The sequence below is a fragment of the Erinaceus europaeus genome, chromosome 9 (assembly GCF_950295315.1).
Source record: "Erinaceus europaeus chromosome 9, mEriEur2.1, whole genome shotgun sequence".
NCBI classification, from domain to species: domain Eukaryota; kingdom Metazoa; phylum Chordata; class Mammalia; order Eulipotyphla; family Erinaceidae; genus Erinaceus; species Erinaceus europaeus.
The window spans coordinates 93,794,777-93,809,347 of record NC_080170.1 but is presented as its reverse complement, the minus strand read 5'-3'; the positions used below and the strand labels follow the sequence as shown (position 1 = coordinate 93,809,347).

The 14,571-nt window shown below is 36.2% G+C and overlaps 1 protein-coding gene and 1 non-coding gene across 2 annotated transcripts in view; both read left to right on the top strand.

Moving 5' to 3' along the window:
* Positions 1-9,944, top strand: part of LOC103112706 (T-cell receptor-associated transmembrane adapter 1) — a 31,233-nt gene extending 21,289 nt beyond the window's left edge. The window contains exons 4-6 of the mRNA XM_060197009.1: positions 2,386-2,447; positions 4,369-4,457; positions 8,789-9,944. Coding sequence (XP_060052992.1) covers positions 2,386-2,447; positions 4,369-4,457; positions 8,789-9,049 — 412 coding nt within the window. The 3' untranslated portion in view covers positions 9,050-9,944. The remainder of the gene's footprint in view (positions 1-2,385; positions 2,448-4,368; positions 4,458-8,788) is intronic.
* Positions 9,945-14,273: 4,329 nt separating this feature from the next.
* Positions 14,274-14,338, top strand: LOC132540637 (small nucleolar RNA SNORD37). Its single transcript, XR_009551827.1, has one exon. It is a non-coding gene; the product is annotated as a small nucleolar RNA SNORD37 (small nucleolar RNA).
* Positions 14,339-14,571: the final 233 nt, after the last annotated feature.

The following is a 14,571-nucleotide window of genomic DNA, read 5'->3' as shown; positions in this document are numbered from 1 at the left end:
CAGTTTCATTCTTCTGTGTATTTCAACCCATTTTTTCCAACACCATTTGTTGAAGAGACTCTGCTTTCCCCATTTAATAGTCTGGGCACCTTTGTCAAAGATTAGATGTCCATAGGTGTGGGGGCTTACTTCTGGGCTCTCACTTCTATTCCACTAGTCAGTATGTCTATTCATGTTCCAGTACCAAGCAGTTTTGATGATAATGGCCCTATAATACAATTTGAGATCTGGGAGTGTGATGCCTGCAGTTCTGTTCTTTTTTTCTCAAGGTTGTTTTGGCAATTTTAGGTCTTTTCCGGTTCCAGATAAACATTTATAGCATTTGTTCTATTCTCCTAAAAATGTGGTAGGGATCTTGATGGGGATAGCATTAAATTTGTATGTGACTCTGGGTAGTATATTCATTTTGATGATGTTAATTTTGCCAACCCATGAACATGGAATATCTTTCCACTTCTTTGTGTCTTTTCCAATTTCCTTAAGAAATGACTCATAATTTTCCGTATACAAGTCTTTCACTTCTTTGGTTAGGTTTACTCCTAGATATTTTACTGTTTTTGTTGCTATAGTAAAAGGAATTGATTTCTGGATTTTAATTTCTTCTAACTTAGTGTTTGCATAGAGGAATGCCACTGACTTATGAATGTTAATTTTATAGCCTAACACCTTACTGTATTGCCTGATGATTTCCAAAAGCTTCTGGCTGGATTTCCTAGGGTTTTCTATGTATACTATCATGTCATCTACAAATAGGGAGAGTTTGACTTCTTCTCTTCCAATCTGTATCCCTTTAATTCCTTGCTCCTGCCTGATTGCTATGGCAAGAACTTCCAACACTATGTTGAATAGTAATGGTGATAGTGGGCAGCCCTGTCTAGTACTTGATCTGAGGGGTAATGCTTCCAGTTTTTCACCATTGAGTATGATGTTGGCTGTAGGTTTGCTATATATAGACTCCACTATCTTCAGGAATCTTGCATCTATTCCTATTTTTTATAGTGTTTTGATCATAAAGGGATGTTGTATTTTGTCAAAGGCTTTCTCTGCAACTATTGATATGGCCATGTGGTGTAAATCCTTTCTTACAGGTATTGTTTGATCAGTTGTTTTTCTTTTTTCAGTTAACTAGCTATTCTTTATGTACATTATATCCTCTTTCAGTAGTCCAAGAGTAATATAAATGTTATGCTTTGAGATAAGAGTTCTTTTTTTTTTCCTTTGATGCAGTTCCCTTCACAACTCAGTGATATATAATCTCAAAGTTAAAGCAGTTGGCACTGTTTTATGCAATGCCATTCTCGCTGCCTGATATGCTTTCCTTGTCAGTCTGCCATTACGGAAGCTGGTCACCAGGGTTATTTTTACTATTAGATAACAATGGTAGAATGTCTTCTGTAATCCTAGTAGTATTACTCAGGTAAAACTGTTAGAAATTTTAATATAACATCAAGAGTAAATAGTATTCAGTGCTTTAAGATCAGACTTGCATTGCAATTCTAGCACTGGTAGTTACTGATCATATGTCTTAGGACAATTTACCCCTATAATTTGCGAATTCTTTAGCTGCACAATGGGCATAAAAAGCAATTCAAAGGGTTAAGTTTGGGGGTTGGTGAGCATTAACATATAGAAAGTTTTCATAATTGGTAGTTACTACTGATATTACACGTAAAGTTAGGGAAAATACACTTATATATGAATCTCAGACTTCTCATCTGTAAAGTGGGTCATGATAATATTTTTGCAGAATTTCCTGGCTCTTTGATATCATATAAGTAAAGTTCTTGGCAAGCACCTGGATCTAACATATATTGTCATTTTACTATTTTTTCCAATCTAAATCAACAACGTTTCTGTGACTCTACATTTTAAACATCACTGTCACTGGATATTTACATAGTAAGCATAATTTTGGACATTGTTCAGAGTGATATTATGGAAAGTAAATAGGCAGTACAATGCATAGTCAAGAGCACTATGTTCTAATTCCAGTTCTATTTCACAAATAAGGTATCTGAGGCACTGGTGATTTTACAGTGCCTACCTAGTTAGTTTGCTGTTAACATGCAATAAATGAATATATAAATGTACTTCAAGTAGAAATTAACACACTGTTAAATACATACTTATTAATCATTATCCTTTGAAAGAATGTTCTAAAAGCAAATAAGTAAATAAAAAGCCATTTTTCAAATTCATATGCACATACAAATTCATGTATTCTTTAATTCATTTGCATATAAACATGCATATAAATATGCACCCTTTGGTGAAGGGTGAACACATACAAGTTTGCCTAGTATTATGTTCAGTTGAGAAGCTAGTTGCAAGCAATATGTAAAGTGGCTTCTAACTAAGGTAAATGAGCTTTTTTTTTCCTTCTAGGGAGGATGAGTATTATATTGAAGACACACCAATTTATGGTAACCTAGATAATGTGGTACCAGGTAAGTTTTATTTTTCCAGAAATCAAATTTATTTCTAACTGAATACTCCTATTAATTAAACAAATAATTTGAGGTTGCTTATTATTCATCACACAAAATTTAAATGTCCCAATGGTAACTATTAATTCAGCTACATTTAGCATCTTATTTACTATATAATTCCAAAGCTATATATTGTAAGCTGTATCGCAACATTTGGTGTCAGTCAGCATCCTGTTTTTCAACATTTTCTTTATTTCGATCTACTAGTAATGAGAATACAGGAAGACTTAACATGAATTTTGATACACACAAGATTATACTAACACTACAAAGCTATTTCTAGAAAAATAGTCCAGAGGAACAACATTTTGTGCTCTGTACACAAAAGCAAGCATACAGTGAATAATCTGAAACAATCAATACTTTTTCGGTTGTCCCTTGTTTTAACTTATTCTCATTATGTAGTGCATTTAGGCTGCATTGTAAAGTACCCTCTGATCTATGCACTTGGATGAATCAGATTTAGTTTTGTCAGAAGCATATTATTAAAACCAATTTGCCCTCCTGCTCTGCTTTGCAGAATTTTGATGTCTGTGTTCAATATTTGAGGGCTTCAATTTTCATGTTACTGATGGTTTGAAGTTCATTGTATCTGTAATTTTCATATCTAGGTGAGCACAGATGTTATAGAAGTGTATCTGCACCTGATTTTGTAGGTGTGGAGTAGGGCTTAAGTTTGATAAGCATAACTCTAAGAACTTTTCATCCATGTTGCTTTTCAGTAAAGGTCAAATTATTGTACTGTAATATATCTATTTATAATGGGGTCAAATTGTACAATTCACATTTCTTTCAGGTTACTGATCACCACACAAGCTATTCTAATTATCATTGCTTTTATATGGTCATGTATGTAAGGGAAAAAAATATGAAAAATTCCTTAAGCATGTCTACCACAGAATGTAATGGATTCAAAACCCATTACTAACTGATGAGCACTGCTAAGAAAAAAAATAAAAGAAAAGAAAAAAAGAAAGAAAGAAAAGAAAAGAAAAGAGACATTGCAAGACTTAGAAACAGCTTTATACAACTTGAGAATCTCTAAACAGTCTGGCCGAATTGCCCTGTTGCTGATTTATGACACAAAAGTTTCAATCAACGCTGTCTCCCAGGAGTCAGTCAGTAGTGCAATGGATTAAATGCAGGTGGCGCAAAGCGCAAAGACCGGTGTAAGGATCCTGGTTCGAGCCCCCTGCTCCCTACCTGCAGGGTAGTCACTTCACAAGTGGTAAAGCAGATTTGTAAGTGTCTGTCTTTCTCTCCTCCTCTCTGTCTTCCCCTCCTCTCTCCATTTCTCTCTGTCTTATCCAACAACAAAGACAACAATAACTACAACAGTAAAACAAGGGCAACAAAAAGGAATAAATAAATATTTTTTTTAAAAAGCTGTCTCCCTCATTTTCAAAAATAGATATATAGGTTAGAATGCTTCTAATTAAAATTTGATGATGGAAAAAATGACCAAATTATAATAATCAATGTATATGCACTGTGTCTTTTGCCATGATGTACCATAGCAAGCATGTCTAAATACAAGATAATAGAGGCATAACCATGAGAGCTCTATGATATCTAATAGTAACTTAAATGGAGTGTCATATTATGCAATGATATAAACAAAATCAATATGATCTACTTATCATTTCTAATAGCCTTTTGCTTCTCTTATCATTAGCACTTTGGAGTAAAATATTTCTCCATGGTCTGATCTGAGAGAATAATTTGTACTTCCTTATTTCTTTAAATTTCCACCAGAGGAAAAAAATTAATTAAATATTTATTGGGAATTTCAAAAATACAACTAAATGCTGTTTGTGTAGTGTATTTTCATTGGTGCCAGTGTATTTCATTGTCAATTATAATCTTTTAAACCCCCAAGAGCAAACAGTGGATGAAAACTGCTATGAACAAATGAAAGCCCCACCACAGCGATCTGTGAATAAGCTAATAGAGGTACCTCCTGCACAGGTAAGTGTCCTTTCTGTATTCAAGGTCAAGTTCAGACTAATCACAGTAAAGCTGCATGTTTCAAGAGCATCAGAACAGCACGCTCTGGTACATATATGAAGCAGCCTGTTAGAAAGTTTGTAGTCTGAATCAGTGTTACATAATACAAAGCAAGTGTATAACATCCAGAACTATCCTCGAAAGAGTCAAAATTGTGTACAATTGCAAAGGCATATATTTCAAGGGAGAATAGAATCAAGGTTAATAATTAGATTTTAAAGATTTTATTTATTTATTAATGAGAAAGATGAGAGAGAGAAAGAACCAGACATCACTCTGGTACATGTGCTGCTGGGGATTGAACTCAAGACCTCATGCTTGAGAGTCTAGTGCTTTAGCCACTATGCCACCTCCTGAACCACTCAAGATGAATAATTATATGAGAGAGACTCATATAAAAATGAACAAGCATGGGCTGCCTGGTGGTGTAGTCAGTTGAGTACACATGTTACAGTGCTCAAGGACCCTGGTTCAAGCCTCCCAGTAGCACCTGCAGGAGGGATGTTTCACAAGCAGTGAAGCACTGCAGGTATCTCTCTTTCTCCTTTCCCTCTCAATTTCTCTCTGTCTTTATCAATAAATGAATAAATAAATCAGTCAAATATTTATAAACATGGTTAAGCATAGTGTTTATAAGACCTAGATGAAAGGTTTATCTTGTTATTTTTTGCCACCATGGTTATTGCTGGGGCTCAGTGTCTGCATAACAGACCCACTGCTCCCAGGGGCCATATTTTCCTTTTCTTTTTCTTTTTTATTTGATAAGACAGAGATCATTTGAAAGGGCAGGGGAAGATGGGGAGGGAGAGTGTTGGGGCTTCTCAGGGGGAACCAGGCAGGAGTGAGCTCGCTAAAGGGGTGTTCCAGCATATCGTGGTAGTGGATGATATACAAACCTCGTTAGGGTCCTGTTGCGGGGAATGGAACATCTTTATTGGTGCAGTTACAAGTTTACAAAGGGGTAGCTGTGCAAGGGAAGTAGCCAGCTGGGCCAACAAGGTCAATATTTCCTTATGAGGGGAAGAGAGCAAGGCAATGAGAGGGTATGGATGGTGATGCAGGAACAGGGAAATAGAAATATAAGGAAGGCGAAGCCCACCACAAAGGGGGAGGGGTTGGTGATGCGGTGAGACTGATAGGAAGGTGGGAATTCCCCCATGTACTCTTGCCACATCTCGCTCGACCACAAGGCTGGCATGCCAAGGGGAGACTGATAGATGATTTACGGGGGGGGGGGGGGGGGGGGATTCAGCCATCCATGCTTAAGCACACATCAGACCCACAGGAGAGAGACACCTGTAGTACTTACTTTACCACTTGTGAAGCTTCCCCCTGCAAGTGGAGGTCAGAGGCTTGAACCTGGTTTCTTGTGCATGGTAATGTGTGCTCTTAACCAAATACACCACCTCCAGGTCCCCTCAGGATGTTTTTTGTTTGTTTATTTGTCTTTCTTAAATTTCTTTTTTAAGTTGGTGATAGAGATGCAGATAGAGTGAAAGAGACCACAGCACAAAAGTTTTCTTCAAATGAGATGAGGGCTGGGCTCAGACCTCATGGGTTTGTGCACATGACAAAGCAGTGCAAGTAAGCTATTCTGCTGGACCATCAGGAACTTAGAAGGGAATGAAGAGACAGAGAGAGAACTTTGAGTTTTTTTAAATTTTATAAGCTAATATGCATAGAAAACTTTTAAAAATGTAAATATTTATTTGTTTTTTTGTTTTGGCTAGAGTCAGAGACTAAGAGGGAAGGAGAGAGAGGGAGAGAGACTTACAACTTCATCCCTCATGAAGCTTTCCTCCTGGAGGTGGAGACAAGGGGCTTAAGCCCAAGTCCTTGTGCATAATATAGTGTATACTCAACCAGGTACATCACCATCTGGCGACAAGATGTTTGGTTTTCAGGTTTATTAGCTGGATCATACTGCCATTTAAAAAATATTATATTTATTTATGTATTTATTAGATAGAGACAGCCAGAAGTCGAGAGAGGAGGGGGAGATAAAGAAGGAGAGAGAGAGAGAGATAGAAACACCTGCAACACTGCTTCACCACTTGCAAAGTTTTCCCACTGCAGATAGGGACTGGGGGCTCAAACCTGGGTCCTGGTGCATTGTAACATGCGTGTTCAACCAGGTGTGCCACCACCTGGCTCTGATCATATTGCCATTTTCAAAAAAAGAAATCTGTATTCATTTAAATATAAGCTTTGTGGATGTGGTTTTTGGGCAAGAAATTTACATGCAGTTTATGCAAGGAAAGACATGAAGAAAACAACCAGAAACATAAAAGTCAGAAAGAAATAGTTTCTCCTTTTCTTAACTTAGTCAGTTTATTCTCTTCAGACATAGCACTGTTTGTCACGAATCTTAGCCTATATGCTTCCGGTATGTTATAAATTTCAGTTAAAATGGCTTTCCCTTCTTCCAGATCTTGTCCCTTCAATTATATGCTGTCTTGATACTTGCTACAAATAGTAATAGGACCACCCATCCCCACACATGTGTCAGGCATTGTATGATGCACTTTAGAAGCTTTATCTTCTCTGATTCCTATGAGGAAGACAGCATTATTATTCCCACTTGACAAGAGACTGGCAAAAGATGAAAAATATGCCTTAGAGCACTCAAGTATTGAGTGAGGAAAGAAAATCCAAACTTAGCCCTGTCTAGCAGAAAGTTTCCTAAGATAGACCAAGTCTTAGGAAATGTCACATTAAGGGAATTTTTCTCTTTTTCTTTATATGCTATTACCCCAAAGAAATGTGAATTTGTGAGGCTTTCATTAAGTTGACACATAAGTAAAATGTACTGTCATTGGGAAAATCCATCATCTGATACTCAGTTAATATAAAATGTATTATATTAGGTAAAGTGTATGAAAATAGGGACCAGGCAATGGCATACCTGATTAAGTGCATATGTTACTATACACATATTACTATGTTCTCGCCCCTGACTCCCACCTGCAGGGGGAAAGCATTACCAGTGGTGAAGTAGTGCTGCAGTATGTAGCTCTTTCCCCTCTCCCTCAATTTTCTCTCTGTCTCTAATCAATAAAATAAAAAATGAATATAATAATTTTTAAAAGTGTGTATGAAAACACTTGCAGATTATAATATCACCTGCAAAGTCCTTGATAATAATATAAAAACTCTCAAAGAACTATCTGAAATATAGAGATTCTGAATTTTTTTTTTCTACCAGAGATCACTGCTCAGCTCTGGCTTATGGTGGTGCTGAGGACTGAACCTGGGACCTTTGATGCCCCAGATATGAAAGTCTTTTTGCATAATCCTTATGCTGTCTCCTCAGTCCAAACACTCTTACTAGAGTTCTACTTAATACATATAACTGACTAGGTCTCCATACCTGCATGATGATGAATTAGCCATTCCTGGCATTAGTTTTCCTTTTTTTTTTTTTTAATTTGGTATATAGAGAGAAATTGAGAGGGGTTAGGGGTAGATAACATAATGGTTATGCAAAGAGACTCATGCCTGAGGCTCCAAAGTCCCAGGTTCAATCCCCATACTACCATAAGCCAGAGTTGATCAGTGCTCTGGTAAAAAAAAAAAAAGTTATAAAAAGAGAGAGAGAGAGAGATAAATTGAGAGGGAATGGGAAGATAGAGAGGAAGAGAGATACCAGTAGAACTGCTTTACCACTCCTGAAGCTTTCTCCCTGTAGGTTGGGGACCAATATCTTGAAACCAGGTTTTTTTACATTATAACATATGCTTTCAACCAGGTGCACCACCACCTGGCCCTGAAAGGTAGAAAATTTTATCTTTGCCAGGTACCAGTTATATGAATGAATATTGTTACTTTATACTTAAGAATCTCAAAAGTGTAGAAAATTTGCATACTTTTGTGGATATCATTAAGTGGTCAGTTATTAAATATATGTAGAATATATTTTATGATTGTTAAAGTCTTTTGTCTGTTTGGCTACAGTTTAACAAATACTAATACTTGGTAAGAGCAATACAGGAAAAGAGCTAATTGAGGTAAAGCCCTAGGGAGAGAGGAAAAAAGAGTCAACCTGAAGTGTTCATGCTTATTTTGAGTATGAGAAATATAAATACATGTGAAAAATTTTATCTAAGAGTGGTTTTCTACTAAAAGGTCTTGATTTCATTATCATTTTCCTTGTCATGCTAGCAAATATAGTAGATAAGTTAGCTGAAAACCAGAAAACAAGCTACTTGTTTTTTACAGGTCTAAGAAATTCCCAGAACTCAAGATTCTAGAATGAGTAAACAACGAAAAAATGAACATACCTTTCTTTCTAGGTAACCAGTGAACCAGAGATGTTCTATGCCTCGCTGGATCACAGCCAAGAGAAGAAGCGCAGAAAACCCAAGAAACAGAATTCCTACTTGTCAGACAAGACTGAAGATCAGCACTTACATGCAGTGCATGCTAGTGTTTCTCAGACCACATTAGTAGACACTTTACCATCAGAAAACCAGACAGAAGATGAAAGCATTCATGATGATCCCATCAGATTGTTTGGATTGATTCGTGGGAAGAAAGAACTTCTTACAAATTAGGTAGACTACCAGCTCAGTGATTTAGTTCTTTTTGGACGTGATGTTACAGAAAGCAAGATTCCCCCATATGGCACAGCGTGATTAGAGAGGGTCACTATCTTAGCATTTGCTGAGAGTTGGTGGCTTTCTTATCTGAAGTCTATATTTACACAGCCAACTGTAATTTCATTACTGCTAGTTAGTTGAATTAGTTATTTGAATTTACTTCTAAAACACCTGTGCTGTAAATTATCAAATAAAATTAACTTTGTAAATTGAGCCTTTTGACAAAATTAGAACTTTGCCAATGCTCAGATACTAGTGAAATAAAACGATTTGTTAAAGCATAAAGTTCTGAAACACCCTGAAAGAAAATTAAGCCAATGACAAAAACAAGACAAATATTTCTTGGAGTCTGGGAAGTAGCTCAGTGAGTAGGGCACAAATTTTACATGCATGAATGTTGTTAAAATTCCGAGGCTCTAGCTGGCCGGGCTAGCTTCACGGGTGGGTAACAGAGACGACCAGAGACATACGGCTGGGCAGGGAAGCTGTATTTCTTTATTCACGAACAACGATTCATAAACTAAGACAAACTAATCACCAAACAGGACTCTGCTGTCTCTTTGCGGCAGCGCAAGCACTCTCTCTTACTCTGGAACTCTCCAACTCTGCAACTCTCCAACTCTGGCACTCTGGAACTCTGGCGGGCTTCCTAGGGGCGGGGCCAAGCGGGCCCATGAAACTAACTGGACTGATCCAATTTTCTTGGCGGGGGAGGGCTAGAACAAACCAATGTAAAGCATACAACACATGAAGAGTTTAATCTGTGATTCAGATATGACCAGAGGCAGTGCTCTGATCTCTGTTAGTCTCTCTTTTATAAAATAAATAAACAAGTAAATCTTTAAAATTTTTTCCTTTGTCCTTAATATGAAAACATTGGGACTTTTTTTTTTATTGAAAGACATGGTAATATTAAAATATATTCCCAAAAGAAATGGAATCTCTTTAAATAGTATTTTCCTCAAGTGAAGATAGTTTTAAGAATTATAAATAAATATTTTAAAAAATTCAGAAATTTTGCTATACAGAGGTCATCACAACAAACAACTTTCTGCATGTCACTCTAAATTATTTTCTGGGCATGTATAATATTAATATTTTTGTTTGCTAGGACAAAGAGAAATTGAGAGAGCAGTGGGAGGTAGAGAGGGAGAGAGAAAGATAAACACCTGAAGACTTTTGCTTCACCTCTCAGAAAGTGTCCCCACTGAAGGTGGAGAGTGGGGGTTCGAACCTGGGTCCCTGCACCTGGTAGTGTGTGCTCAATTGAGTGGGCCACTTCCTGACCTCAAAACTTCCTTTTATTTATTTATTTTTTTAATCAGAGAAAAAAGAAATAATTAAATTACTTGCATAGGAAGAGTCTGTAGAATTGTGAATTCCAGTGACAGTAAGAAAAAAGGGGGGAAGGTGGGGTTTATCCTGAGTTATGGAATGGACTAGAAGCCTGGAGCTGCAAGGAGAAAAGAGGGAAAATGTATGCTGGTTTCCAAACTCCTCTTAACCTCTTCTGACTTCTCTGATCTACTGAGATAGACCATGACTTTATTGCTGTTTCAACATGTCTATCCCTTTGTTTTATAGATGCCACGTATGAATGAGATCGATTATATGGTATTTGTTTTCTTCCTTCTGGTTTCTTCAGTTTAGCATGGTCCCTGAAATTTCATCCATATTGCAGCAAAGCAAGAGACCAAGATAAAAAAAAAATTTTTTTAAACAGCTTTTTTAAACAGCTAGAATGTGTGTGTGTGTGTGTGCGTGTGCGTGTGTGTGTGTGTGTATGCCCTTATCTCTGTCTGCTGATGATTGTTTCCAGAATTTAGATACTGTAGATAGCACTGCCATGAATATAGATCTGCATCAATCTCTTCAGATAAGTGCTTTTGTGCTTTTGTTTTTCTAATACATACCTTGGAAAGGAATTACCAGATTATGTGCAAGTTTTTAGACTATGAAGTTTAAGATTCTACAACTAAATAGACTCATCAAATAGCCATTGTAACCATATCAATAATTATTAAGAAATTACTCATTGCAGGACACTACTCTCTAAGTACTTGCCTGCATGCTTAATACAGTCGCACGAATGATGTTATAATCCTAATTGTACAGATGAGACCAAGATGGCTAAAGATTAATTTGTCTATTAGTGAACAGATTACTTGCAGATTCAGGATTTGAATATAAGCTGTCAAAGCTCAGAATTGACGTTAGTGAATTGGAGACTCAGTTGGTTCCAAGAGCTTTGGGTCTTATTTTTCTTTTATCCTTACACCCAATCTATTTATTTCACAATCCTCTCACTATACAACCTACAATGGAGTTTCTATTACTTTAAAAAAAAAAAGCTAGCTAAAACAAATGTGAAAAAATTCTTAATTTTTAAAGAGTATGACAACAAATGGTATCACATTAACAACCTGCTATTTATGAAGAATCTATATGCACCTTTGTTGCTCTCAGAAAATACTAAGACCTATATCTCCTACAAAAATATTCATATTAATGTGTTTTATAGGAAATATTTTATGAATGCCACTTGTTTAAAATGACCTAGGAATTCTTTACAATCTTCCATCCCAATTATAGGAAGAGGACATTTGGAGTTCATTACATTAGCGACTTCAGAAACTAAAATCATGTTTACTTTCCATAAATGCCCCAAATTAACTTACAAAACAATGTGTTTATATCCCAGCATGACCCAATTCACTCATCCTAGTTGAGTATGATATATAAGAATACAGAAATAGAAATAGAGCTCAACTCTAACACAGTTTGGAGGAAAAGAATGGAGAAGTGGGATAGTCATCTTCTAACCAGAAGGGAGGTCTACAGTGTCTTGTTTCAGAGAACTCAGAACAAAGACTCTTTTTCCTCTTGCCAGGGATGGTGCAATGTATTTAACTATAAGCTTTAAACCTTTGATTGCCTTAAGAAAAGAATGTTACTTGCCTATATCTGTTGAAACCTTGTCAATTTTTTCACTCATGTGAAAAGAACTCATTACTCATTTGAAAATCAGAATTTAGTAGATTAATGCTATATATACTTTTTTCACTACTAGTAAGCAAAATATTGTCGGTGAATTATTTCATTTCTGACAATGAAAGTAAAGACTATGAGCTTTTTTTAAAAAAATCTTTATGCTAAATAGTGAAATAGTCTAACTTTGTAAAAATTGTGTCTTCATAATTAACAAAAAAGAATTTAAAAGACATGAAGAGAAAATCCCTCTCTACTGAAGTTACAAGACAGAGTTTTCTACAACATAAAAAAATGTTCCCATAGGAGAGGAGGGAAGCTTTTTTTTTTTTTTAACATTGTAAATGCTTTAAATACTTGTATTAATTATACAGTGAGCTTTTTAAAGCAAATTCATAGTTATACTGTAAATAATTTTACACCTAATTCACTGTAAGTCTCCCCATATCTAGTGCTGAAACTTTTAAGCACCCTCTATGCCTACTGAATAGAAAGTAAACTTGAATAACTATTTTCTGATAAAAATCCAGATACATTTTAGTTAAAGTAGAAATTATTCCAAAAGAACTTAGATGTGTTCAGGAATATATAAAAACATACTGGTTGGTGTTTTATGAGTGTTAAGAGTTACTGACATATTGTTTTAAGAGGGACTTAGACCCAGGTTTCTCTCAAACATTGGTTAAGGAATAAAAACCCTAAGTGCATAGTTTCCTCTCCTCTATCAGAGATAAGAGGAAAAGAGAAACACTAACAGAACTAGGACAATAGCTCAGTGGGAGGTTGGATTGGCAAGCCTGAAGCTCCAGTATCAAATCATGTCCTCCTCAGTGTAATGTGGTTATTGTCTGGGCCTAGAACCAACAAACCAGACAGGAGAAAAGAGAAAGCAGCACAGTGTGTGTTTCTCCCACATTCAGCCTGATTTGATAAGGTATTGAATTAGGAGCATTCAGAGAATATCAACCTCACTTCCTGTGCAAAAAGGAGACTCGTGTGAGCATTCATAACTGCTACCAACTTACACTGCTGTCTATTAATATTAATTTCTCCTTGGAATCTCATTTGAAGAGATTTCATGCAAGAGTTGGAAGACTTTAGAAATTGATACTATGCCTTACAACAAAATCTAAAAGAAACTTGCTATTATTATGTTTTCTTATTTTACTTAGTTTTATCATTATAACTATCATCTCAGTATTATTAAATAATAAGGTCATCCAGAAAAGAGTCAGTGGCATATTTTTCAATTCTCTGACAGACATGGTGTGAAAGCTAAAAGCCTATGGCTTTGGGGGGGGGTTGTTTGTTTGTTTTTTCTTTCCCATTCTAACAATTGAGTCTCCAAATTTATTAGAAATATTATTTCAGAAATATTGTGGAAATAGAGGAATAATCCACCTATATGATATCTAATAATAGGAACATATCTAAAACACAAGGATGCAAAACTTGAAAATAGGTTGGGCCAAAATGGTCAAAGAGCAACTCTCAGAGAGGAAGACAGTTCAATAACAGAATGTGGATAAAACACACACACACACACACACACACACACACACACACACACACACACACACACACACACACACCTGGCACCTAGATAAACAGAACCCTCACAGCAAAGAAGATAGACAGGAAAGAATAGTGTGTATAAAAACAAAATGTGTATAACTACAAAAAAAAAGGATTAAAGGAGTCAGGTGGTTGCACAGCTGGTTAAGCACACACTACAGTGCTCAAGGACCTGCGTTCCATCCCTTGATCCTTGCAGGGGTAAAGCTTCACAAGTGGTGAAGTAGTGCTGCAGATGTGTCTCTCTGTCTCTCTAAGTCTCTATCTTTTCTTCCCCTCTTAATTTCTCTGTCTCTATTCAATAATAATTTTAAAAAAAAAGAGAGAAGGGATAAAAATATAAAAGATTTACACATCTGTACTTAATAGTTCAATATGCAAAGAAATAAAAAAAGGGTTTAGAGGATTTGACTTTCTTTTCTTTTTTTTTTTAGGATTTGACTTGATTTTTCAAGTCAGCCTAGATCTTGATTTTGTCTGTCCTAGGGGCAGTGTGCTTGTTGTCTGAGACCTCACGGATCTGGCCTTGTGCTGCATTATTTGCCGCTGTAAAACAGAATTATGAAAAAAGTTGAGGAGAATTGTGATAATCAACTCATATGGAAGATTCTATATGCCACACGATGACAGACATTTCTTCACTTTGACCTGACAGATGGTGAAGAGACCCATGGTATGAGGGACCCAGAAAAAAAATAATAAAAAGATCGTATTTAGCAAGTGAACATTATTTTCAAGGACATTTAAATGTTTGAAAATTGTTGACTATATTCTAAGTCATAAACTAAGTATCAATGCATATAAAAATAAGAATTACGGGAGTCGGGAGGTAGCACAGCAGGTTAAGCACACGTGGTATAAAGCGCAAGAAACGGTATAAGGATGCCAGTTCTAGCTTCTGCTCCTCACCTACA